The sequence below is a fragment of the Cyprinus carpio genome, chromosome B11, assembly GCF_018340385.1.
Source record: "Cyprinus carpio isolate SPL01 chromosome B11, ASM1834038v1, whole genome shotgun sequence".
Classification (NCBI taxonomy): Eukaryota; Metazoa; Chordata; class Actinopteri; order Cypriniformes; family Cyprinidae; genus Cyprinus; species Cyprinus carpio.
The window spans coordinates 10743975-10767770 of NC_056607.1; the positions used below are offsets into that span (position 1 = coordinate 10743975).

The 23796-nt window shown below is 36.8% G+C and overlaps 1 protein-coding gene across 1 annotated transcript in view; it reads left to right on the forward strand.

The window, feature by feature from the left end:
• The first annotated feature begins 3759 nt into the window (after positions 1-3759).
• The window catches only part of LOC109105285 (dynein axonemal heavy chain 1-like), a 37494-nt gene continuing 17457 nt past the window's right edge, over positions 3760-23796 (forward strand). Inside the window, 43 exon segments of the mRNA XM_042733887.1 lie at positions 3760-3952; positions 4208-4371; positions 4924-5064; positions 5279-5371; positions 6862-6931; positions 7011-7173; positions 7529-7652; positions 7870-8002; positions 8179-8346; positions 8710-8962; positions 9444-9601; positions 9711-9922; positions 10001-10296; positions 10575-10725; positions 10909-11099; positions 11211-11436; positions 11519-11638; positions 12063-12145; positions 12285-12426; positions 12517-12678; positions 12821-13019; positions 13241-13494; positions 13976-14188; positions 14329-14493; positions 14584-14705; positions 16481-16586; positions 17090-17269; positions 17507-17647; positions 17765-17928; positions 19164-19274; positions 19400-19694; positions 19922-20035; positions 20126-20275; positions 20483-20569; positions 20716-20902; positions 21131-21222; positions 21292-21446; positions 22194-22371; positions 22470-22664; positions 22820-22939; positions 23023-23181; positions 23350-23457; positions 23577-23717. Coding sequence (XP_042589821.1) covers positions 4213-4371; positions 4924-5064; positions 5279-5371; positions 6862-6931; positions 7011-7173; positions 7529-7652; positions 7870-8002; positions 8179-8346; positions 8710-8962; positions 9444-9601; positions 9711-9922; positions 10001-10296; positions 10575-10725; positions 10909-11099; positions 11211-11436; positions 11519-11638; positions 12063-12145; positions 12285-12426; positions 12517-12678; positions 12821-13019; positions 13241-13494; positions 13976-14188; positions 14329-14493; positions 14584-14705; positions 16481-16586; positions 17090-17269; positions 17507-17647; positions 17765-17928; positions 19164-19274; positions 19400-19694; positions 19922-20035; positions 20126-20275; positions 20483-20569; positions 20716-20902; positions 21131-21222; positions 21292-21446; positions 22194-22371; positions 22470-22664; positions 22820-22939; positions 23023-23181; positions 23350-23457; positions 23577-23717 — 6681 coding nt within the window. The 5' untranslated portion in view covers positions 3760-3952; positions 4208-4212.

Consider the following 23796-nt stretch of genomic DNA (forward strand, 5'->3'; position numbering starts at 1 on the left):
AATACTTTGTGTCCCATGTGAATTTAATACAGAACACATTTTTTTTCCTCCTTACAAATAGCACAGTTATGTTCTTCTTGATACTGGCGTAGTTTCTGCTATGCTGACATTTGAAAGTCCCAGTTGTGCATTATTCTATCAGAAATGTCTTTCATCTGAAGCTCATCAATGACCTCAGTCGCTTGGGGGACTAATCTGCCCTGATTTTGGACCACAAAATGAGAACTTTTCTGTTCTGAGGACCCAGCTCACCAGAGATCCCATCTGAGATCTCATCTGTCTTGTTCAAACAGCCCTGTAATGCTGTAGGCCAAAGCTATTAGTCATTAATTGCTGACAGGTGTTTGGATCTATAGACAAATGTGTCTGCTGCATCTGCGTTTGGGTTACAGCGAGGGTCTCATGACGCAACTATACAGTTGAAGAAGCTGGAGGGGAATAATAATCAAATAATATTCAATTATTTAATTTTAATAATAATCAAAATAAAATAAAATAAATAATAAAAGCAAATAAATTAAAAGTAAATACAAAAATTATAATTTTTGTAATTAAGTAAATGTATTATATATATATATATATATATATATATATATATATATATATATATATATATATTATATATATATATATATATATATATGAATGAATTAAAAATTAATTATAAGAGTAACTTTTAATCAACAGAAAGTTTTGCTCTATTAATGCAATATTACAGACGTGTTAAAAATCACTGTATCATATGTCTGTATCATGTAACATTGCCATAATCAAAAAATATATATGTATATATATACAGTATATAGATCACTTAAATCTGTTATGGCATAGAGAAAGTGTCTTTTAATTTTTTCCTCAACTGAAATTGGCAACCTGTACATCAAGGGCCTCAGTTCGAGAGTAAACTGAGTGGACATTGGGAGCTTGTGGCAAAGTATCACTCTTGTGTTGTTAATTGGAAAGTCTTTCCTCTGCTGCCATTAACTTTTTGACCTGTTGACTTAATGATCTGATGAATCTCCTTAATGATCTGTCAGTCTGTCATGTTCTTTTCAGTCCTTTTACAGTGATGACAGTTATATCCCATGCAAAGTCAGAAGGCATCTCTGGCTCCTCATTTGGAATTTCACACATGCACTTGACCTCTGACCTTGCCCAACCCAGTCTTTGGGTTTGCAAGACACCTTCTGGGAATGACATATGATTTCAGGCACATGAAGTAATTCATGCATGCTACAATGAACCCACTCAGGATGATATGCAGGGCCAGCGGGGGTGAAGGTGTGTATTGCTTATGATCTCCACTGGGAAATGTAGCAGGATTCTGTGACCTCTTGACCCAGGAGTGTGAGGATCCCTGTGGGTCATTCAGGACCATAAGAGTACAATTACACACAGATGAAAAGAGAACGGATGGGCTGAGATCACTCTGGGACACCAATTCCAGTGTGTTAGGTCATAATTACTGGCATTAACTATGGAAGTACAAAACTATAAATGTCTTGAAATGTTTGAGATTCAGTCTGTCATTGACTATAAGACTATTGCAGTCATACTTTTTTATACTTACATGTATTTTCATAGTGCATCATGTCATATAAGGAAGTACAGAGGTCTACTGATGAGCAGTGAGAGCAATTAAAACTAAAAAAAATTAAAGTAAGGGGCAACATTTGCCCACTAAAGCTAATTTTCAGAACCATTTTTACCCAAAGATGTACAGTACATTCCTACTCCTACAAATATCTTTTTTTTTTTTTTTGGAAATCTTCAAATATGAACATAACTTGTGGTGTACCACAAGGATCGGTTTTAGATCCAAAACTGTTTATAATCTATATCAATGATATGTGTAGTGTATCAGATATACTAAAATTTTATTTGCGGATGACAGAAATATTTTCTGTTCCGGGGATAATTTACAGCAGCTTTGGGATAACAGTTGAAATTAATAAATTAAAACAATGGTTTGATGTAAATAAACTGCCATTAAATATATAAGTAAAACAAAGATTATGTTATTTGGAAAATATAAAACAAACCTTCAAGTAGAATTTAAAATTTACCATGTAAATATAGAAAGAGTATATGAACATTTCTTGGTGTAATTTTGAAATCACAAGATATGCTGGAAACCACAAATAAAAATAAAGCTAAATTTGCAAAGACTATAGCAATTCTGAATAAAGCAAGACATATTTTGGACAATAAATCAATGCATATTCTGTATAATACATTTGTATTACCATATACTTGAGTTATTGTGTGGAAATCTGGGGAAATACCTACAAAACCAATTTACAATCGATATGTATATTACAAAAGAGAGCAATCAGAATTATTAATAATGTGGGATATCTGGAACAGACACATGTATTATTTTTGCAGGCAAATACACTGAGGTTTCTTGATTTGGTTACATTTAAAACAGCACAAGTTTAAGTTTTGTTTTGTCAAGTTATGTTTAAAGCAAGAAATAAGTTACTTCCGGGAAACATTCAAAAAATGTTTTTGGAAAGACAGGGTGGGTATAACTTTAGGGAAGAGTTAAACTTTAAAAAAGATTCATATAAGAACAAATTAAAAAAGTATACGCATCTTTGTTTGTGGGGTGCGGTTGTGGAATGGTTTGGAGCAGGTGTTAAAGCATAATATATGAAACAGTTTAAAACGTTGTGTAAAAAACACTTTATAGGATATGTGTATGTATAGAGGAGATTGTGAGGGTTGTGGGGTTATAATGTTGATTGTATTAGAATGGGTGATTGTGGGGTGACTGGTTGTTTTGGATAAAAACCATTTGGTTGGTGTTTAAGTTATTGTGGATTTGTTATTTTTTAAAGAATATATGAAAATATAAAGATAGCGATGTAATATATTAAAAGATATACATGAACAATATGCAACTGTATACGGGGTGGGAATAATAATATGCTTTTGCTTCATCCCGCTCCTTTTCGGACATTTGGTATAACTCCTTTGGGACATGCATGGTTTTTCTTTGGTGCTGCAACATATTTGTTGTGTTTATATATTTTGTATTATATTGTGCTTTTTTTTAAATAAAATGAAAAAAGAACATGTAACTAGATAGAACAGAAATATAATATAATATTATGAAATATAGGATAAAAGCAAATTAATAAAAAAAAAATTATTATTTATTTTTTTTCCTGGTTATTTTATTTTTTTAAATGTTACGTTTTAATTTACCTATTATTATAAATACCTTATGGTTACACATGTCAGTCTTTAGTTGATAAATACACTGCTTCATTATATCTGTTCTCAATAAATATTTTGCAAAACCTTATAACAATGAAACATAAATTAACTGTAAGAAAAATAAAGTGCAATCAATACAGTGAAGTTACTATTGCCCAGTTTGTACAGCATAGCAACTGCTCTTTCTATTTTACCAATTCTTTTAACTTTTTAAATAGCCGGTAAATCCAGATTGATCTGTGAGCATTTGAACAGCCTTGTGTCCTCTGAAATTTGATATTGGTAGCAATTTTCACTCTATCTGTATTTTTTTTTAACACAGACAACTCGAATGACACCAAATAAAGACAAACATACTTATTATTATATTATTTACATCATCAAATACTTATTTTTTTGGCTTTTTTTGTTAGACCTTATACTAAAGCTTAACCTCAAAAAAATATAACTGATCTCAAGAACATATATTCTTTATTTTCTCTATAAACCTGCAGACTAATGTGTGTTTTGCTCTCTACAGTAAAGGATTGTGAAGCGCTCGGTCTAGTCTCGTGCACCGGAATCTACAACAAACCCCGCGTGCACGGCGTTGGCCTGGCAACCGTGGCAGCGTCGCTAAATGACAGTTTAAACACTGCAAAGCAAGTAAAACTCACGATACGCGTTTGTTTTACCAGAAGACGTCGAGATCTTCAAAAAAGAGAAAATTTGAGTGTTTGTTTGTTAGGTACGTGTTCACGTGTTTATTAGTGAGCCTGCTGTGATTTGAAGTGAGGTAACGTTATGTTAAAATGACAAGAAAAATGTTTAACTATGTTTAAATTATGTTTAACTCGACCGTAATGTAACATAGTATCATATTTTTCTATATTGTATTATTATATAATTCAGTGTTTGATATTTTATATCAGTGCCTGGTTATAATGAGATTCAGATACTTTTTGTGTAACTTTTGTTTCTTATCTGACGGTTTCGTGATAAGCGAATATGGAGAAAAAACAGCCGGGAAAAAATCGTCCGGAATTCGGGATGTTTGGTCCTCACCGTCCAGCCGTCCAGCCCCCAAGCGAGGGTCACAGAGACGAACTTCCCCCGTTAAATACCGCCTCTTCTCTCATTAGTAGACCGGGCACAAATCGGCACCAGGTTAACCTCTCCTAAATCTCTTCTACTGGCTTGAGAAAGAAAACTTACTGTTATTCAGTTTAAGCTTATTATTGTTAGCTTCTAAAAAAGTAAAGTTTGTGAATTGATTTTGAGGGTGGCTTGGGAAAACATGACCTGCTTGAAGTGGTTTTAAAAGCTTAATTTGAAGGTGTTCTTGAAGAAGTTTAAATAAACTAGTTTTTAAAGCTTAAAGTTGAAGATTTTAAGGTCATGCAGTCTATCACATAGATAGATAGATAGATAGATAGATAGATTTAATAAGTCTAAATTGCTTAGAAATATTACTCCAATAGTCTTGAACTATTCTAATTTGAACATTCCATCAGTGTACATCTATGGGATTTTTATTGTGTTTTTATTTTTTATTTTATTTTTTATTTTTTTGTATTCTGTGTTTTATGATGCACATTTTATTAAAAATTAGAAACAGAAAAAACATTTTATTAATTAATTTATTTATTATTGTCAAATAATGGCAATGAAATTCTGCATGCTGTTCAGAAAATTAATGTTTTTATGGACAAAAAATAGGTAGAAAACCATCCATTTGGATCTGAGAGGATTCATCCTCTCCCTCCAAGTGTGTCAAGAGGACGTCACAGGGACGAACTGCCTGCGTTGAGTGCCACCTCATCTGTTGCTAGCAGACCAGATGTAAGTCAACAAGAACAGGTGAATTTGTTCTATTTTTTTGCTATATTCCAGTTTTTTTTCCCAAATTCTGTTGTCTGTTTTTTTCTTTTTTGTATTCTGTGTTTTATGATACATATTTAACAACACAAATTTTAGAAAACAAAACATTTAATTTATTTATGTCAAATAAAGTGTTGTACATGAAGTTCTGCATGTTATACAGTAAATTCTATTTTTATGGACAAAAAAACAGAAAGAAAACCATCCATCTATATCTAAGATGATTCATCCTAGAGGACATCACAGGCACAAACTGACCCCTTTGCCCTGCATATTCTCAAATCTCGTAAGTAAATCAGGCTCAAGTCTGCAACCGGTAAACCAGTTTTTCTCTTCTTTTACTGATTCTTTCTATCATTTTTATTTTCTCATTAAGGGCCCTATGAAATCCATTTTATTTTTATCTCTCGTTATATTAGTTTGTTCCTGTTCTTGTTGTTTTCAAAATTGACCCATCGGTAAGCCCCTCCACTCAAACACAGATGAGCCAATGGCAGTCGAATATCAGTTGCAAGGGGGGCGAAACTTGGACATCTTAAGGTTTCAGTGCCATAGAGAAACATTGGAAGAGCCGTAGCTTTCATCAGTTTGATGTTTATGCTACGAAAATGGAAAAATGATGTGCCTGTGGTTCTGATTCTAGGTATCCTGAGAGGATGGGCAATAGAATTAATTTTTTTACATTTCTTAAACCCAAACAAAGCAGAGCAAAATGTCCCTAAACATTCAACCCAATCCCAATGAAGACAAAAAAGTTCATTTTCTGGTTGTCATACTCTTATTAAGTTACAATTTTAATCTGCTCAGAACGTTAATGTTATCTTGCGTTTCAGCAAGGTATCTCTGGCTAAAACCAGCTAATGCTAAAGTTAGTGAGTCCATGCTATTACAAACCTAAATAGCAAACTCTTCTCACATCATGTACAGTGTAAGTCAAAAACACATAAATGAAGGTCTACATTTCAGTGCCTTTCCATATTAAACTAGTTAAATGTACATTCATTTAATCGTACTCTGGCGATTCATGAACAGTGTTGACCCGGGATGTTGTCATCTGCGATCATGACGACCGTAACATGAGACTTCTCCTGCTTGCATTGTGATCTGTAAATCCTTGCATCGAGTTACCCACCATTTGTTTGAAAATCTTTTATATATCCCTCCTATTTAATTCCCACTTAAATGGTGGCCCTTCTGTGTCCAAAATTGTGCAAAAACATTGTGAGACAAGGTTTTCACACTGACAGCTGTCACTGTGAGACAGTGAGCAGCTCCATTTATTTGTCAGAGGGAGCAACAGTAATGAAGGGGGGTGGGGCTTACCGATGGGTCAATTCTCTTTTTGTTTTTCCCTGTGTATTCTTTTCTGGATTGCATTTGAATTAAATTCTGTTGAATTCAATTTTTATCTTTTCAAGTTGAACAAACAAAGTCTAATCAATTGAATTCCTAAAAATAACCATATATATTATATCAAAATTTTACAATAAATTCTGTTTTCTGTTTTTATTTTTTATATTCTGTTTTATGATACACATTATCACAAATGTACAACAAATTAATTAATTAATGTCAAATAAAATGTTAAACATACAGTTTGGCACATTATACAGTATAAATTCCATTTTTATGACTGAATTCTGCAATTCATTCTGCATTTTCTGGATTGTGGAAAAGATAGGGCCTTACCCATTCATACATGTAAATGAAAACATAAAAGTATACTCAACTTGTTTTGTTAAATATGATCACCAAAACTAATGCTACTGTTTTTAGTCATATACGGAAGACCCAGTGAGCACCAGTTTACTGTGCCGGGCAGGAAACGAGTCCAACTCCCACAAAAGTAAGAAATCAAACAACAATCTAATTATATTAAATAGATACTAATTATACTAATTATTATTATTTATTTTTTTTACTAGAATCTATGTTGAGAATGCTTCCTGTCCCGCCCAGTGCTATGGAGGAGCAATGGCATGAACTCCAGCACGAGACAGACTTCCACCCTGGAAGTTACTGTCCAAAAGTTCAGATGCCTTATGTTTGCCCTCCAGGACATGTGCCCCGTAAGATTGAGATTGAGAGGTGAGTGGTTCAGATAAACATCTTACGCAAATGCTTCTCAACTGTTGGGTCACAACCCAAAAATGAGCCCCAGGTGTGTTTTGCTAAGCAAATTAGATGCCAGCATAGACAGGATGCTTGACATGTTTTATCATAAAAAAAATAAAAAAAAAAATAATGCCAGGTTAAAGAAAATAGTCACTTGAAAAGAGGGTCAACGTGTCCTCAAGGTGTGTTGTGCTGTAAATAGTCAATTGTTGAGATTTTTATAATTTAAAAATACAGTACAGTTCAAATGTTTTTTCAAGAAATTAATATTTCTAATCAGCCAGGATTTATTTAATTGGTGGATACTGGTTTCTGTTTTAATTCCCAGACGTAGGAGGGAGTATCAGAAGTTGGATATCAATAATCTTTTGGCAGAGCGAGGCATTTATAACAACCAGCTGATGCTTAAAAACAAGACGATTCCACCAGTTTCAAACTACCTGTCTCTGGAGGTCATGCATGTTCTTGTATACTGTTTTAATGAAATATTTATGAAATATTCATATTTTAATGTCCCAGTTTGCTTGTGGCTTTTTCCTTCATTTTGGTGTCCACATACTGTAGATGCTTCAGTTTAAAATCCTGCATCTTTCTGTTTCATTGGCAGTATAATTGTGTGTTTTGTACAAGTGGCTCATTTTGTGTCTAAATTGCTTTGTGTAACACCAGATATTCGACAATGAGGACTTTGACTGCCGTACGCCAGAGGAATGGCTGGCTTTAGGTTACGAGCAAGGCTCCATCGACCGCAAACCTGTTCCTGCCAAAGCCCTGTTGCCGACAAAAAACAGCATCCCACCTGGTACAGTGCTGTCTAAACCCTCTGGAAATACCTGACATATTGTAGTCGAATGGATCCCATCATTTGTCTTGTAGTTCATTCTGAAAATAAATTAATCTTATAGCCCATCCAGTGGGAGCCATATGGGCACATGTGGGAAAAATTAAATGTCTGTTCTTCATGTGTTTGCCATGTAGTGGATCCAGAGAGCCCAGCTTTGGAGTATTCTTGGCAGTTGGTTGGGGTGCTACAGTACAGCCAGGAGAAGAAGGAGTACTTGGTGCATAAAGCAGACTGTAATGGATGGGTTCGAGATTCTGATGGAAAACGTATTTTGAATGGAGGACTGAGAGAAGGCATGTTCAGTAGCCATTCATGAACCTTGGCTGTTTTAAACACGACATGAAACCTTTTGAAGAGCACTTTTTCCCCAATTTTGATGAGTTTCTTGTTGAAATAGAAAGTAATGACATTGTCACATGATAGGCTCATCCCAGAAGAGAATGAAAGCAAATAAAAAATGTTTAGATGCCTACTTAAGAGACTTTTATATCATATAAATAGCATCAAATAGAAATCGGCTGCAAACCACAAAACATATGTTTCGAGTGTTTTACTCAGTGATGTAGGTAAACTTTCATAAACCATTGTGTTTCTATTTCACGATCCACAATATTCACTATATTTGACTTCTGTTTTTATTTCATTATGTTTTCTTTTTTTCCCAGGGGCTTTGTCACTGCAAGAAGTGCGATTCTGGGTTCCCAGGATCAGGCTGCTGTTTTGTGCAGAGGACCCACGTGTCTTTGCCCAGAGAGTCCAGTTTGCCCAGGACTTGAGACAGTACACTGAGGCCATGATCTTGTACCATCTTTCGATTGACTGTATGCTAGTCTGGAGTGGCACCCCCACCCTTGACCCCTCCAGTTTAGAACGCATCAGAAATTATGCAGTCTCCACACCAGGCCTCCATTTTAAACAGTGAGAAGAATTAAAATAATAATAGGATCAAGTATAATTTTACATTTCAATGTATGCAAGGATGTTAAAATTACATTTAAAAAAATTAAATATGTGGGCCAAAAACACCCTGTAATTATATTTTTTATACACTACCTTTAAAAATTGGGGTCAGTTACATTTTCTTTTCAACACTGACAGTAAAAACATTTATAATGTTACAAAATATTTCTTTTTCAAATAAATGCTGTTCATTTGAAAAAAAAAAAGAATTGTATATATATATATATATATATATATATATATATTTATTCCATTGCACCAAAGTATGATCATTAAGACATTAAATTAAATGAAAACATTAAGAGTTTCCTATAAAAATCATCTGCACCTTCCATCAGCATCAGATGTGTAATTCCAGAAAACACAGCATATAATTATGTAAACAATTACTGATGTCTGCTGAATTAGTTTGTTTTTCAATAAACACATGTCTATACAGTTTACAGGAGTGTGTGATGGAGCTGGAGGAAGAGCTTCGTTTGGAGTATATTCACACTATGAACCAGATGTGCTTTGATAAGGTGGTACAGGAAAGCCCAGAAGAGTTCCCCCACATCAAAATTCCTCAAAAAGAACCAGAGAAAGTTCCTGAGAAAGGTAGAGAAATGGACATCAAAAGAAAGGAGACTTTCAGACAGTCTGGGATTTGATGTTGTTGATTTATTTTATGGGCCCACCCACAACGTGCTGTCTCCTTTCCTTCTAGGCCTTGTGTCAGTGCCTGACTATCCTTTTGAGAAGAACCGTGCAGCTTTTGTCTTTAATACTCTGCTCACTAAGCCTGAGGTGATCACTGTGCTGTCCATAGTGAGAGAAGAGTGCAACAGGGTGGCAAAAATGAGTCTGTTTCATCTCAGCTTCACAAAGTCACTTAGCTTGGAGGAGTTTGAGTCGGCACAGTCTCAGAAACACGCACAGGTATACCACCTGTCACCTTATACACATACACATACATATGTGCCTCTGTGTAATCATACACTCTTTGTCTTCCTTCAGATCCAGTTGTTTCTACAAGAGTCATGGCTGGACACTTTATGTACTGGGATTTCGTCTAGTCTGCATGGAAGTCGTGACTGGTACAATCTCTCTGTTTCCAACTGGGATGTTTACCACATGTCTAAACTGTGTCGCTTGATGGCACTGATACGCAGCATTCAGCAGGACACACTCAGGTTCCTGGTGCAGGATTCCCTGGCCAGCTTAGCCGAATTATTGCTCGATGCTTGCCACAATGTCCTACAATGCCCCAAAGATCTGACCTGGGGCCCTGATCTCATAAACAGCCCATACAAGTATGTGAATTCTCATTATCCTGGTTACTGCTTATTAAATATGCTTGTAGGATTATGTTTGATGTTGCTTTATATTACATTTCTTAAATGATAAAATCTAAATCGGTGGTTCTGTTGTTGTACAACATTAAATTGTTTTATTTTTTACATATACCGTATATTAAGAGGTATATATCATCTTATCTATATAAAGGGTCAAAAGAAACAAGATCTAAATAAGAGTGCCATTGTTTTGTACTATATGTAACTTATCCATGATCCAACATTATTTTATGCAGGCCAAAAAAGAAACCCCTTTTCTCAGTGGATTTGGTACTTGATCAGACCGGTGTTGGTTACAGCACTCCTCTAGAGAGCTTTGAAACCTCCGTTATCAACCTGTTTGATAAAGGAATCCTGTCCACACACAACATACCTCAACTAGACAAGGTTCCCTATCTTATTGCTTGTACATAAATAATTTTTTATGAAGAAATTACTTTATTTAATGATTTTTTTTAATGACTACATTATTAAACAAAGCCAGAATTATTTGGTAAAAATGCTTATTAAATTATTATTATTATATTTCTGAAGGCTTTTTTCTGTTTTTGTTCCTTCCCATTCTCTCAGTTTGTAATGAAGAACCTGCTCGTCGTTGGATACGTGTTAGATACAGTGGCCTTGTGGGAACCTGATGTCAACAGTCTGAGGGAGAGCATCAGTTTGGCCCTGAAACAGGCCATCATACCTCTCAGATCCTACGCCCGTGAATATGAATGCCACCTTGAGCTCCATAATTCAGATATCAACACTTTCCTAGAGTAAATCTCTATAATGTTTGCTAGTTTTTCTTTCTTTCTTTCTTTTTTTTAATTAACTGAGAGACTACAGAGCAAGGATTGTCCTTCTGCTTATATTTTTTTGTCTCAAAGGTTGCACAGTCAGGAGAACCAGACCGTTCAGGAAGTGAAGCAGGAAGTTCTGGAGCACCTGAGGGAGATGGAACTTTTAAATCAGTCCATCCCTTCTGCCATCATCATAGGTCCCTTTAAAGTCAGCGTGGAGGCCATTCGGCAAAGCCTGGTGAAGAAACACAGAGCCCTCGCCAGTGCAGTGCTGGACCGACTCGCTCTGAGGTTACATCAACAGATACAAGACGTGAGTCAGTGTTCATTAGGACTAGAAATTTTTTTATCAAGTCTGAATGTATCACTGTTATGTAATATTGTGTGTGTTTCAGGCAAGTACGGAGTGTAAAGCCATCAGCAGAAAGCTGTCAGAGAAACCCAGCTGCATTGAGGAGCTCATAGAGCAGAGAGAATGGATGAAATTACTCCCTGAGCAACTCAAAGCACATGAAGTACAGTCACTGTTTTAATATTTATTAATAATGTCATCCTTTGTGTTTCGCCTTTATTGGGAATGGATAGTGGAGAAGTGACAGAAAACGGTGCCACCATGTGGCATATCAGAGCACATGCAATACTCACTGGCCACATCTTCCTAATTTTGATAGTACTTGTCTTGCTTTTTAAATGACGTTTTTGTACTTTGTCAAATGGTTAAATGATCCATCATCCCATCCTCTTTATTGTTGCTTAGTAGTTTTTGTGTCCTTTGGCTACAGAAGTTAACACTTGACTTCCTGTCGCCATTTCCATTCCATCAGCCTCTGTTGCTTAAAGTCCCTAAGTTGATTAAAGCTTAAAAATCCTCATTGCATTGTTGCATTTAATGCTGAATGACTTTTTTCTCTGTCTTCCTCTGCTAATGGCCTCCTGCAGGAGTGTTTGTCCAAAGCTATGTCTGATTATGATCTCATAGATGAATTCTTCTACAGTCTCTCTGATGAGGATGTCAATGAGAAGTGAGTTCATCATTGCCTTGAACTTGAATTAAATAGTGTTTTAACACAGTTGCTTTTAACTAATCTAAAATCAGCCATTCTACACATCTATATCACATTTCTTCAGTAGCTGAGCTCCTAAATACTAAATGTTGTGTAGGTGGACAGCAATGGCCTGGCCCTGGATGATCCTGAACCAGATGGAGAGAGTGAAAGCCCAACATGCTGAGGATGAAGAACGCTTCCTTAAGATCCAGCTTGTCGACCAAAACAGCTTCCTGGATCTCTTGAATGTCCTGCAGGTCAGACTCATAAAGTCAAGAATGATCGTTTTGCCTTAAATAGATGATCACTCTGGGCATTGCAATTAAGTCACCTCTATTCATTTTCAGATGACGGTGGCTGGATTATCTGGTTACACAAACCTTGGGCGAGCGCATGAGGTGGCACATGACCATGAGGTGCGGAGAGTGAGCAAGCAGCTGAAAGAGTGTCAGGAAATGTCACAGCTTTACAACAACCGTGAACGACTCTTTGGCAAACCAGTGTCTAATGTAGGTTAACTCTACACGGAAATTTGCGTGTAGTGATTCATTGTTTTATCATTTTCGTTCTATGATATTAATGAGACCATACTTTTTCTTAGAACATTAAAACTGAAAAATCTCTGGTATATGTTTTATGGTTGTGGTGTAGTACACCGAGCTACAGAAGCTGAACAAAGAGTTTCAGCCATTTTATGACCTGTGGAAGACAACATCTGATTGGCTGCGTTGGCATGAAAGCTGGCTCAATGACCCGCTGTCAGCCATCAACCCTGAACAATTGGAGTATAATGTCAATGATGCTTACAAGACTATGCACCAGTGTGTCAAACAGTTTAAAGACATTCCTGGTGAGTAGGAAACAATGTTAGAGGACACAAACAAATATTGCATGTTTTTGTGTCATACAGTACCTAGCATCAAGAATGAAATAAGTTTTCCTGTTTTATAAGTGAAGTTTAAATTTTCATGAATACAAAAGGAGAAGGAAAATCTCTGGTTTAGACATATAGATTATGTGTTCCTATCATACTGTTCATAACATGTTTTTATCATTACTGACTCTATTCAGCCTGTCAAGAAGTGGCATCTGAAATCCGGACTAAGATTGAAGCGTTCCGTCCATTCATTCCTCTGATCCGGGGACTAAGGAATCCTGGCATGCGGAACCGCCACTGGGAACTTCTTTCTGAACGTATTAACATGAATATAAAGTCTACAGCGAACCTCACTTTTTCCCTTTGTCTGGAGCTGGGCCTACAAAATCATGTGGAGGAAATCACCCAAGTGGCTCAAGAGGCTGGAAAAGAATATGCTATTGAGCAAGTGAGAGCAATATTTGTCCCATTGAGTTGTTTTTCAGATGTATTTTGTATGTATGAGGCACATAAGAACACTGTGTGTTAGGTAGTATATGAAAATAAGCAATGTATACTCTTTCTCAGTGTTACCTAATCCCAGATATCTCCATTTATTTGTCAGCTGACGTTTTGCATCACCTAGTGGACTTTTGACAGCTCCAGGGCTTTTGTTAAAACTACAGCTTGTACATCCCCATTTTTTTTTTTCATAGACAGCCAAGTTTTATCACAAGCTCATCTTGTCAGTGGTGAATTATCACAAGCTCATCTTGTCAGTGGTGCATTTAGCAGACGCTTTTATACAAAGCGACTTACAGTGCATTCAGGCTAACAATTAATTAATTTATTTATTTTACCTAATGTATATATTATTGTATATATTAGTATATATATATATATATATATATATTATGTCATATGACAGTATTTTCTGCTCTCATACATAGGCTCTGATAAAGATGGAGGAGGAATGGTCAACAGTGATGTTTGAGGTTATGCCTTATAAGGAGACAGGGACTTACATCTTGAAGAGCCCAGATGAAGCTTCTCAGCTCCTGGATGACCACATTGTAATGACTCAGAGCATGGCCTTCTCCCCATATAAAAAACCCTTTGAGGAGAGAATCAGCAAATGGGAAAGTAAATTGAAAATGACACAGGTAAGCCAATCATCCTGCAGGTATGATTCTGAAATCCACAGGGTGAGGTACTTTTGTATGTTTGTTTAGTTTGCATGTAGGTGTCTTCGCCAAAAACAATAACTAAAAGTCTTTGTGTTACTGTGGTATTCTGCTGGTAGGAAGTATTAGAAGAGTGGCTCATCTGTCAGCGGTCGTGGCTGTATATGGAACCTATTTTCAGCTCCGATGATATCAACCGCCAGCTGCCTGTAGAGGGGAAGAGGTATCTGACCATGGAGCGCACCTGGAGGAAGATCATGAAGGCTGCCCATGATAACAATAAGGTGAGCATGGTCAGACTACTTAATCATACTATATTTGATTTGTCAGTGGTTCACCAAAGAATTGAGATGTGATTGTCTTTATGAGTCCAGGTGATTGAGGTGTGTCCCGAACCCCGTCTATTGGCCAGTCTCAAAGACTGTAACAATTTACTGGAGCTTGTTCAGAAAGGACTGAGTGAATACCTTGAGACCAAACGAAGTGCCTTCCCCAGGTAAAAATGATCAGTTTTTATGGTTTCATTCAACAGTAGGGAAGGCCCAGGGCAATTCATTAAACAATAATTTGCCATTTAATAGGGCTGGGCGATATGACAATATATATCGGATGGACGAAATTAAAAGTCTATCGTTTCATATTATGCTCTATCGTTTATTTCGTGGTGCCAGAAAATACATTGTTTACGGCAATACTTTTTCTTAATTTGAATGACAGTGGCAGTCTTACATGCATTACATGGGGATGCAGGCAGAAATGTGAATAACAGCATGCACGCTCACGTCATGTTGCTGTACGCGTGGTTACGAAAACTTAATGTTTGCATGCGTTTTTAAGCACTGCAGTTTAAAACAACTGATTTTAGGACGTTGAAAAACAAACAACAGAGCTATATGCATGCGCTGTCTCTGTTTCTGTGTGAGAGGAGTGCGTAAGCCACGCATCAGCTGCTAATAGAGCTTGTGAGCATTTTTGCCGCTTTATTGGCTTTGAACGATTGCATTAACACTAATATGCATCCAAATGCCCGTCCAAATGTGTCCAAAGTATCCTCATAAACACAGTCATTTAGGTCTTAAGGGAATATGAACAGTTGCGAGAGAAAGCGCATATGTAACAGTATATTGGATCCGGACTTCTGTCTTAAAGGGGAAGCGGTCCAATATTCGTCCTGTCTGCCATTCACGTTAATCAAACAACATTGAGAGAAAATCTCTCACTGCTCTTGATTAAATCACTTTTGTAACTAGAATTCACAAACATTAACTATTCATCCATACATTTCTAGACAATTGTGAGTGAACAGATATTGCTGTTAGACAGACACCTACAAGCTGCGTGGAGCGAACACAATACACATATCTAAATACGTATTTTGCATGCTACAGTAGGCTTCAGAGTACATGACGGCAAGTTTTTAAAAGAATTACTCCACTTTCAGAATAAAAATATCCTGATAATTTACTCACCCCCATGTCATCGAAGATGTTCATGTCTCCCTTTCTCCAGTCGCAAATAATTTATCAGTCGCAATTTATATAACGAAACGATCTGTCATTTTCTTAAAAAAAATAATAATAAAACACTTTTTGCTCATCTTGTCTAGCTCTGTGATGCGCATGCAAACTCTGTGTACAACAGTTCAAGACAAAACACCCAACACTTTTCTCCTCCAACTTCAAAATCGTCCTACATCGTTGTTTAAATTTATTTATTTATTTATTTTTGGAAAGAGAAACCATCCTTGCACGTTCACTTTGTGAACACTGGGTCGGTGCTTCTGCAGCGATTTCGGATGATTTTGAAGTTGGAGGAGAAAATGAGTTGGAAGTTTTTCGACATACCCTAACTGTACCCTAATGGATCTCTACTCACAGTGCAGAGCACAGCGTCTTCTCCACAGGTATCCACCACGGCGTTTGAGAGAGGGGAGGTTCAAGTTTTCATGGGTCTGCGCACACAACAAGTGGACGGGCATAAATATGCTAATGTTTCAGTTTGACGTCACCTTGAAACAGCTAAAGAGTCATTTTAAAAAACGACTCGTTTTCATGACTCGGAGTCGACTCTTTTTTTTTTTTTGAAAGAGAATAACTTTATACACGGTGCACTTTTAGATTTAAAACTTTGCAGGATGTTTTTATTCACTTAGAGCTGTGTAAAACACTGCATGAAAGGTAATTTTCAAATATTTTCTTTAAATCTAACTCTGCAGGGTCATAATAGTTGTTGAAGCAATTGTTTAAGAACTCTCTTGTTGTCTGGTTGTAGATTTTACTTTTTATCAGATGATGAGTTGCTGGAGATTTTATCTCAGACTAAAGATCCAACAGCAGTGCAGCCACATCTCCGCAAATGTTTTGAGAACGTCGCCCGGGTGAGTACTCTTTTGCATACAACAGGTCTGATTTGCTGTAATATGTTTACTTTATTATTAGCATGGCAGAAAATATCATTTTGGTTTATATAATAATATGTGACCCTGGACCACAAAACCAGTCATAAATTTATTTGTAGCAATAGCCGACAATACATTGTATGTGTTAACATTACTGATTTCTCTTTTATGCCATTAATCATTAGGATATCAAGTAAAGATCATGTTCCATGAAGATATTTAGTAAATTTCCTACCGTTAATATATCAAAAAATAATTTTCGATTAGTAATATGCATTGCAAAGAACAACTTTAAAGGTGATTTTCTCAATATTTTGATTTTTTTGCACCCTCAGATTCCCGATTTTCAAACCATTGTATCTCAGCCAAATATTTTCCTATCCTAACAAACCCAAAATCAATGGACAGCTTATGGTCCAGGGTCACCACATATAGTTTTCAATTAATGTCAGAAATTCTGAAATCTGTTGTACAACATGCAGCTCCAGTTCCAGTCGGATCTGCTGATCACACACATGTACTCTGCTGAGGGAGAGGAAGTCAAGTTGTCTGTCCCTGTGTCTCCATCTGGGAATGTGGAGCATTGGTTGCGGGAAGTGGAGAACTCCATGAAGGCCAGTGTAAGAGACAACATTAGTCGTTCACTGCAAGTCTATGTAGAGGTAAGTGTTGTTTCTTATTTTGAAGATGATAAGTCAGGGATTTTTAACAAAGTGCATAGCTAAAACAACTTTTTTTGTTTGTTTGTTTTATGTAAAAGGCCCTTAAATCAGTATGAATCACCATAGATTTACAAAGTACACTCGATTTTTTGTTACAGCCTAAATACAATGTGTCTTATAATAACAAGTAGTTTATGTTGTCAGTGAATGTTTTAATATAAAGTCTCAACCCTGCAGCGTCCTCGTACAGAGTGGGTGTTGTCCTGGCCCGGGCAGGTGGTGATCGCTGGCTGTCAAACATTTTGGACCCAAGAGGTGTCAGAGTCTCTGGATAAGGGAGACCTTACAGATAGGCTTTATCCACAGCTACAGACACAGGTACAACAGTGCAAACAATTAAACATTCCTGGGGATGTTTTGTACATTACAAAGTTGTAAATTTTGATGAGGAAACATTGGATCTAAGTTAAAGTGTGTTTGTATATGTCCAAACAGTTGGGAGATTTGGTGCAGCTGGTGCGGGGTCGTTTGTCAAAGATGCAACGGGCGGTACTCTCAGCACTCATTGTGATCGAAGTGCATGCTAAAGATGTGGCAGCAAAGCTGGTTGAGGAGAAAGTGTCCAGTGTCAATGACTTTGAGTGGATCAGCCAACTGAGGTTATACAATAAAAAAAAAAAAAAAAAAAAAAAAAAAAAATATATATATATATATATATATATATATATATATATATATATATATATATATATAAATTGTTTGTAACATTATAATAGTATTATTTTAAAAGGAGTAATATGTGTGTGTGTGTGTGTGTGTGTGTGTGTGTGTGTGTGTGTGTGTGTGTGTGTGTGTGTGTGTGAGCAATATAACACTCTTAGACGTAAGATATGGCTGTATATTGGCATGCTGTCATTCGGCCATAGGGACGAAGCGTGTGTGCCTATGGCCCGAAACACAGTGAGCCGATATACAGCCATATCTCACGTCTACGAGTGTGATATTGCATTTATACAACAGTTTGAGTGTGTAAATATATAAGAAAAACAACAACAGAGTGTCTTTAAAAACCCTTTTGTGCAGAACTACTTCCTTCCGCCACAGATTCGAATCGCTGTTTGACAGTTTAACAGCTGAGCTCAAGATTCGTTACTAATTCGAAAACGTCACTTTAGAACGAGTAACAAAGGAACGTTAAGTTACTTCATTGAAAACTTATTGCATTACGAAGAGTATTATGAGAGAAACTATTTGCTCTGGAACAAATAATAGATTAATGAGACCAAAGACTGTCCATTAGATTTTATTAATTATATTTATATCTTTTGTTTTTACACAATGGGGGCATCAGAGCAAATAATAAATCCCAGAAGATCTGGCCGAGGTGAGGCTGCTCTCGGCAGGTTCATGAGCGCTGATGGGCTGCTGACACCCTGGAGCTCAGATCTCCGAAAACACTGAGTCAAATTTTCAAATAGATGTTATCTTTATTAACAAACCACATATTTGAAGTCTAAACAAGTACATTCTCGCCTAAAAAACTCTTAAGACTACATTCCATGACATAAAAACAGTATTATTTTACATCCGCCGTGACACTCGCTGTGAGAAATAGGGGAAGCAGAGTGATACAAACAGTGAAAGGGCATTCCTGTAGCGATACCAGTACAATATCTTGGTTCTCAACCAATCAGATTCAAGAACCAGAATGAACTGTTGTATATATATATATATATATATATATATATATATATATATATAGAGAGAGAGAGAGAGAGAGAGAGAGAGAGAGAGAGAGAGAGAGAGAGAGAGAGAAGAGAGAGAGAGAGAGAGAGAGAGAGAGAGAGAGAGATGTCAGTTTACTGTACACTTGTTAGTGTTTGTGTTTTCATAGATATTACTGGCGTGATGACCTGTACATCAGAGCAGTGAATGCTGAGTTCTTGTATGGTTATGAGTACCTTGGTAACTCAGGACGACTTGTTATCACTCCATTGACAGACAGGTGACATTTAGAAAACTGAACTTCATTTATATGTAGCTGTACATATGCTTTTCAAAGAAAAGTATTTTACAGGATACTTTTTTGTTAGAAATTAAAATGATATAAAATGTTTTTCCATCGCACAGGTGCTACCTCACCCTGACTGGTGCGCTTCACTTAAAGTTTGGAGGTGCCCCGGCAGGTCCTGCGGGTACGGGAAAGACAGAGACCACTAAAGACCTGGGCAAAGCTCTGGCCATCCAGACTGTAGTTTTTAACTGCTCTGATCAGTTGGACTTCATAGCCATGGGCAAGTTCCTCAAAGGCTTAGCTAGTTCAGGGGCCTGGGCCTGCTTTGATGAATTCAATCGAATTGATGTAGAGGTTTTATCAGTTGTGGCTCAACAGATCACAACCATCCAAAAAGCCCAGCAGCAAAGAGTGAGTAAAATCACACACTTCAGGCCTACTATTTAAACACTATCATATGTGCATGTTAAGACAGAAGGCTTGTTTTTTTTTTTTTTTTTTTTTTTTTACATAACTTTCATACATCATATCTAGTAAATTATTTTTAATTCTTATCCTTATTTTTATAGACTAGAAAATCATGAAAATTCATTGGAAAAATTTGTGGAAAACCCTGATGTCCTGTTTGTTGTGTTCAGGTGAAAAGATTTGTATTTGAAGGCATGGAAATCCCTCTTGTTCCATCCTGTGCAGTCTTCATCACTATGAATCCTGGTTACGCTGGTCGAACTGAACTACCAGATAATTTAAAGGTAATTGAAATGTATGGAATTCACCAGCAGCAATGTAAAAGCTCAAAATAAAAAAAGACTGATTAATACTGTACTGTATGTGTTCCTTAGGCTCTATTCCGTCCCGTGGCAATGATGATCCCTGATTACGCCATGATAGCAGAGATCTCTCTTTACTCATTTGGCTTCAGTGATGCCAAAGTCTTGTCCAAAAAAATCACCAGCACTTTCAAACTGTCCTCGGAACAGCTCAGCTCACAGGTTTGACTTTTATGGCATGAGTGCAGCTATGTTTATCTATATAAATATATATATATATGTTTTCTATACATATTTTTTATATAGAAAAGTCAGAAAAGAAAAATGAAAAAGAAGAAAAATAGGCTTTGCTTGCTTCTTCTGCTTGATCATCCAGACTTCATTTTTTTGTTTTGTTTCAAATTCACTTTGTTGCATGTTGTCAATTAGGACCACTATGATTTTGGGATGAGAGCTGTAAAAACTGTGATCTCTGCTGCTGGAAACTTGAAGAGGGAAAATCCTGATATGAATGAGGTTTGATGTTACACAGTATTTGTATGCATGTTTGCTCTGCAGTATTTTATAAAAGTTATTGAACTTTTTTCTGCAGTTTAATCTCTTCTTTAAGTACCACAGAAATAAAACCACCTGCTGCTGAACGAATTGTATGATTTATGCAGGAGCTGATATGCCTGCGTGCCATCAGAGATGTCAATGTACCAAAGTTCCTTCAAGACGACCTCAAGCTCTTCAATGGCATTGTGTCCGACCTCTTCCCCAAGATCCGTGAAGAGCCAATAGACTATGGTACCCTAGAAGAGTCCATCAGGAATGTCTGTGCAATCAAATGCCTTAAAGATGTGGATGGTGAGTGTGCAATAGAATTATGTGATTTATAAGAAAACAATAGCAAATCATCATATTTCTTGCCGAATTGATAGTGTAGAATTTGTAGAATTCTTATCAGTTAGCGCTAAATATTTTTGATGTCTATTAGCTCCAGCACAATAATGTTTTTTTGTGGGGGGGGTCATATATTAAATGCTTAATTGGTTAGTCAGCAAATTCATTTTTAGTGTTTTTCTTGTCTTGCAGGGTTTATAACCAAGTGTATTCAATTATATGAGACCACTGTAGTTAGACATGGTCTAATGTTGGTAGGACCATCAGGCTCTGGTAAAACAAAGGTAAGCTGCAACAAAAATGGCAAATTCTGATTTTGAAATTCGCTTATATGCACTCTCACATACTTACAGTGTTATGAAGTGCTGGGAGCAGCAATGACAGCCCTGAAAGGCCAACCCTCAGTTAGTGGAGGAGAATATGAGTCTGTACAGACCTACGTGCTCAACCCAAAATCCATCACTATGGGGCAACTTTATGGAGAATTTGATCAGCTTACTCATGAATGGTGAGTGCACTCTGGATTTATTGTAATAACAGTGCTGTACAGGTTGATGTAGCCTCCTGTGCAGCGCTCTGGTTGTGCTTTGTTGACCTGAGTTTATATCCAATCTTATACTGTCCAATCTTAGTATAATTGGATTCAAATGGTTTGCATATTAGCAGTGTGTGGACACAACCACTCTACAATAATAAAAATCCATTCACTCCTTTTTTTTTTAATCACCAAAAAACCTAAACAGTCTCAATTATCAAGCCATTTTGAGTTTCTGAGCGGTATGATTTCATACTGCTCAGGCCCCACCCACAACCACCGATGGACTGTCCCATATTAGCATATTTCAGCCCTCAGCCAGTTGTACGCTGTCTACAATTTTCTCTGTGCTCGAGCAGCTTTATCTCGTAAGCAATGCAGGTGTTTTGAGGTTGGATGTAAAAGTGAACATGAGAGTCTTAATTTTCTTCTTGTATGAGTTGCAGTTGTTTTTCTCCTATAGTTTTATTTTTAGTAGCTCATTATCATTTAAAGAGACATGCACCAAAATGGATCGCTGTGAACAGAGCTGCTTCTGACAAGGGACAAAGGTATTGTTTTATACTACAGTTGGGGAATTTTCACCAAAGTATGTTGCAGACATTACATGAAGACCCTAAAGAATAAAACCAACTTACGGAAAATTGGTATCCGATGCCCCCTTAAAGATCTTGAAAAAAAAAATACTGCAAGTTGTTAACAGTAACTGTTAAATTACAGGACAGATGGTATACTGTCTTGTCTCATTCGGGATGGAGCTGCCTCCATGGACCAGGAGAAGAAGTGGTACATGTTCGATGGACCTGTGGATGCTGTGTGGATTGAGAACATGAACACGGTTCTGGATGACAACAAGAAACTGTGTCTAAGCTCCGGAGAGATCATCAAACTCTCTGAAGTATGAGAATTTCTGCTAATAGCTCTCAGTGTTGTACCTCTTTTGTGTAACTATAATAATAATTTTCTGTGTTTTTGTGACAATTTTTTGACCCTCAGGTGATGACTATGATGTTTGAGGTGCAGGATTTGGCAGTGGCATCTCCTGCCACGGTTTCTCGCTGTGGCATGGTATATCTTGAGCCCAGTATTCTGGGTCTGACTCCATTCACAGAATGTTGGCTCCGCACAATCCCTGACATGTTTCAGCCTTACAAAGATCAATTCAACTCTCTTTTCACTAGGTTCTTACAGGTGATTGGTCCTGAAGTGTTTTTTATTTTTAAATTAAATACTATAAATTGATTACAGCCTGATCAAAATCAGTTGATCAAATAAAAGTGAACATATCGTAAGGTATGTAGTTCATTGTCTATAAGATTTTGAGATGTTGTTATGTGCTGCCTCAGGACTCAGTCCAGTTTGTCAGAAAATCAGTGAAGGAGGTGATCACCTCGATGGACAGCAATCTTACCTGTTCTCTGCTCAAACTGATTGACTGTTTCTTTCAGCCCTTCATCCCACGGGAGGTCAGATAACTTTTTAGTATTACAGTAGTATTACATTAAACTAATTTATTCATGGCTAAACTGAATTTTGTGTGTGTCTTCAGGGTAAGAAGCCCCCTTCCCAGGAGAAAGTGTCTCGGCTGCAGGAGCTGATTGAGCCCTGGTTTATCTTTTCACTCATATGGAGTGTTGGAGCTACAGGAGACGCTGCCAGCTGCCAACGTTTCAGTTCATGGCTCAGGGGCAAGATGGTTGAAGAAAAGGTCAATAGTAGCATAAATTTATCATGAAGCTCAGTGCTATCAGCAATGATTTACATCTGTAGATAATTAAACTGAAGTGCCACAGAGCATTCAAATAATTTTATTGCTTGTTTGTAAGTTTATTCATTCAGAGCTGCTTTTTGCAAACCTTGTCTGTTTGTTTTACAGGTCCAACTGTGTTTCCCTGAGGAGGGACTAGTATACGATTACCATTTAGACGATGCAGGAATAAGTTGTTTTGATGAGGAGGAGGAGGAGGATGGAAAAGAGAGGAAGGTGAGAATGTTTTCAATATTTACAAACCATTTTTGAGAGATACTTTTGATTAAAAGAAATTAAATCATTTTCAAATGATACAATAATCATCTATTCATTTGATTATTCAAATGCTTCAGGTTCAATGGGTCAGTTGGATGAAATATGCCCAGGAAGTGGTCATCACCCCAGAAACTAGCTACTCTGACATCATTGTGCCCACAGTCGACACTGTTCGCATGTCCTTTCTGATAGACATGCTGCTTTCCAATAAGAAGCCTGTGGGTAGTTCTGACTCTTAGTCTACATGCAGTCAACTTAATGTCATATGCATGTGCTGCTAAGCTTGTTTCCTCTTTT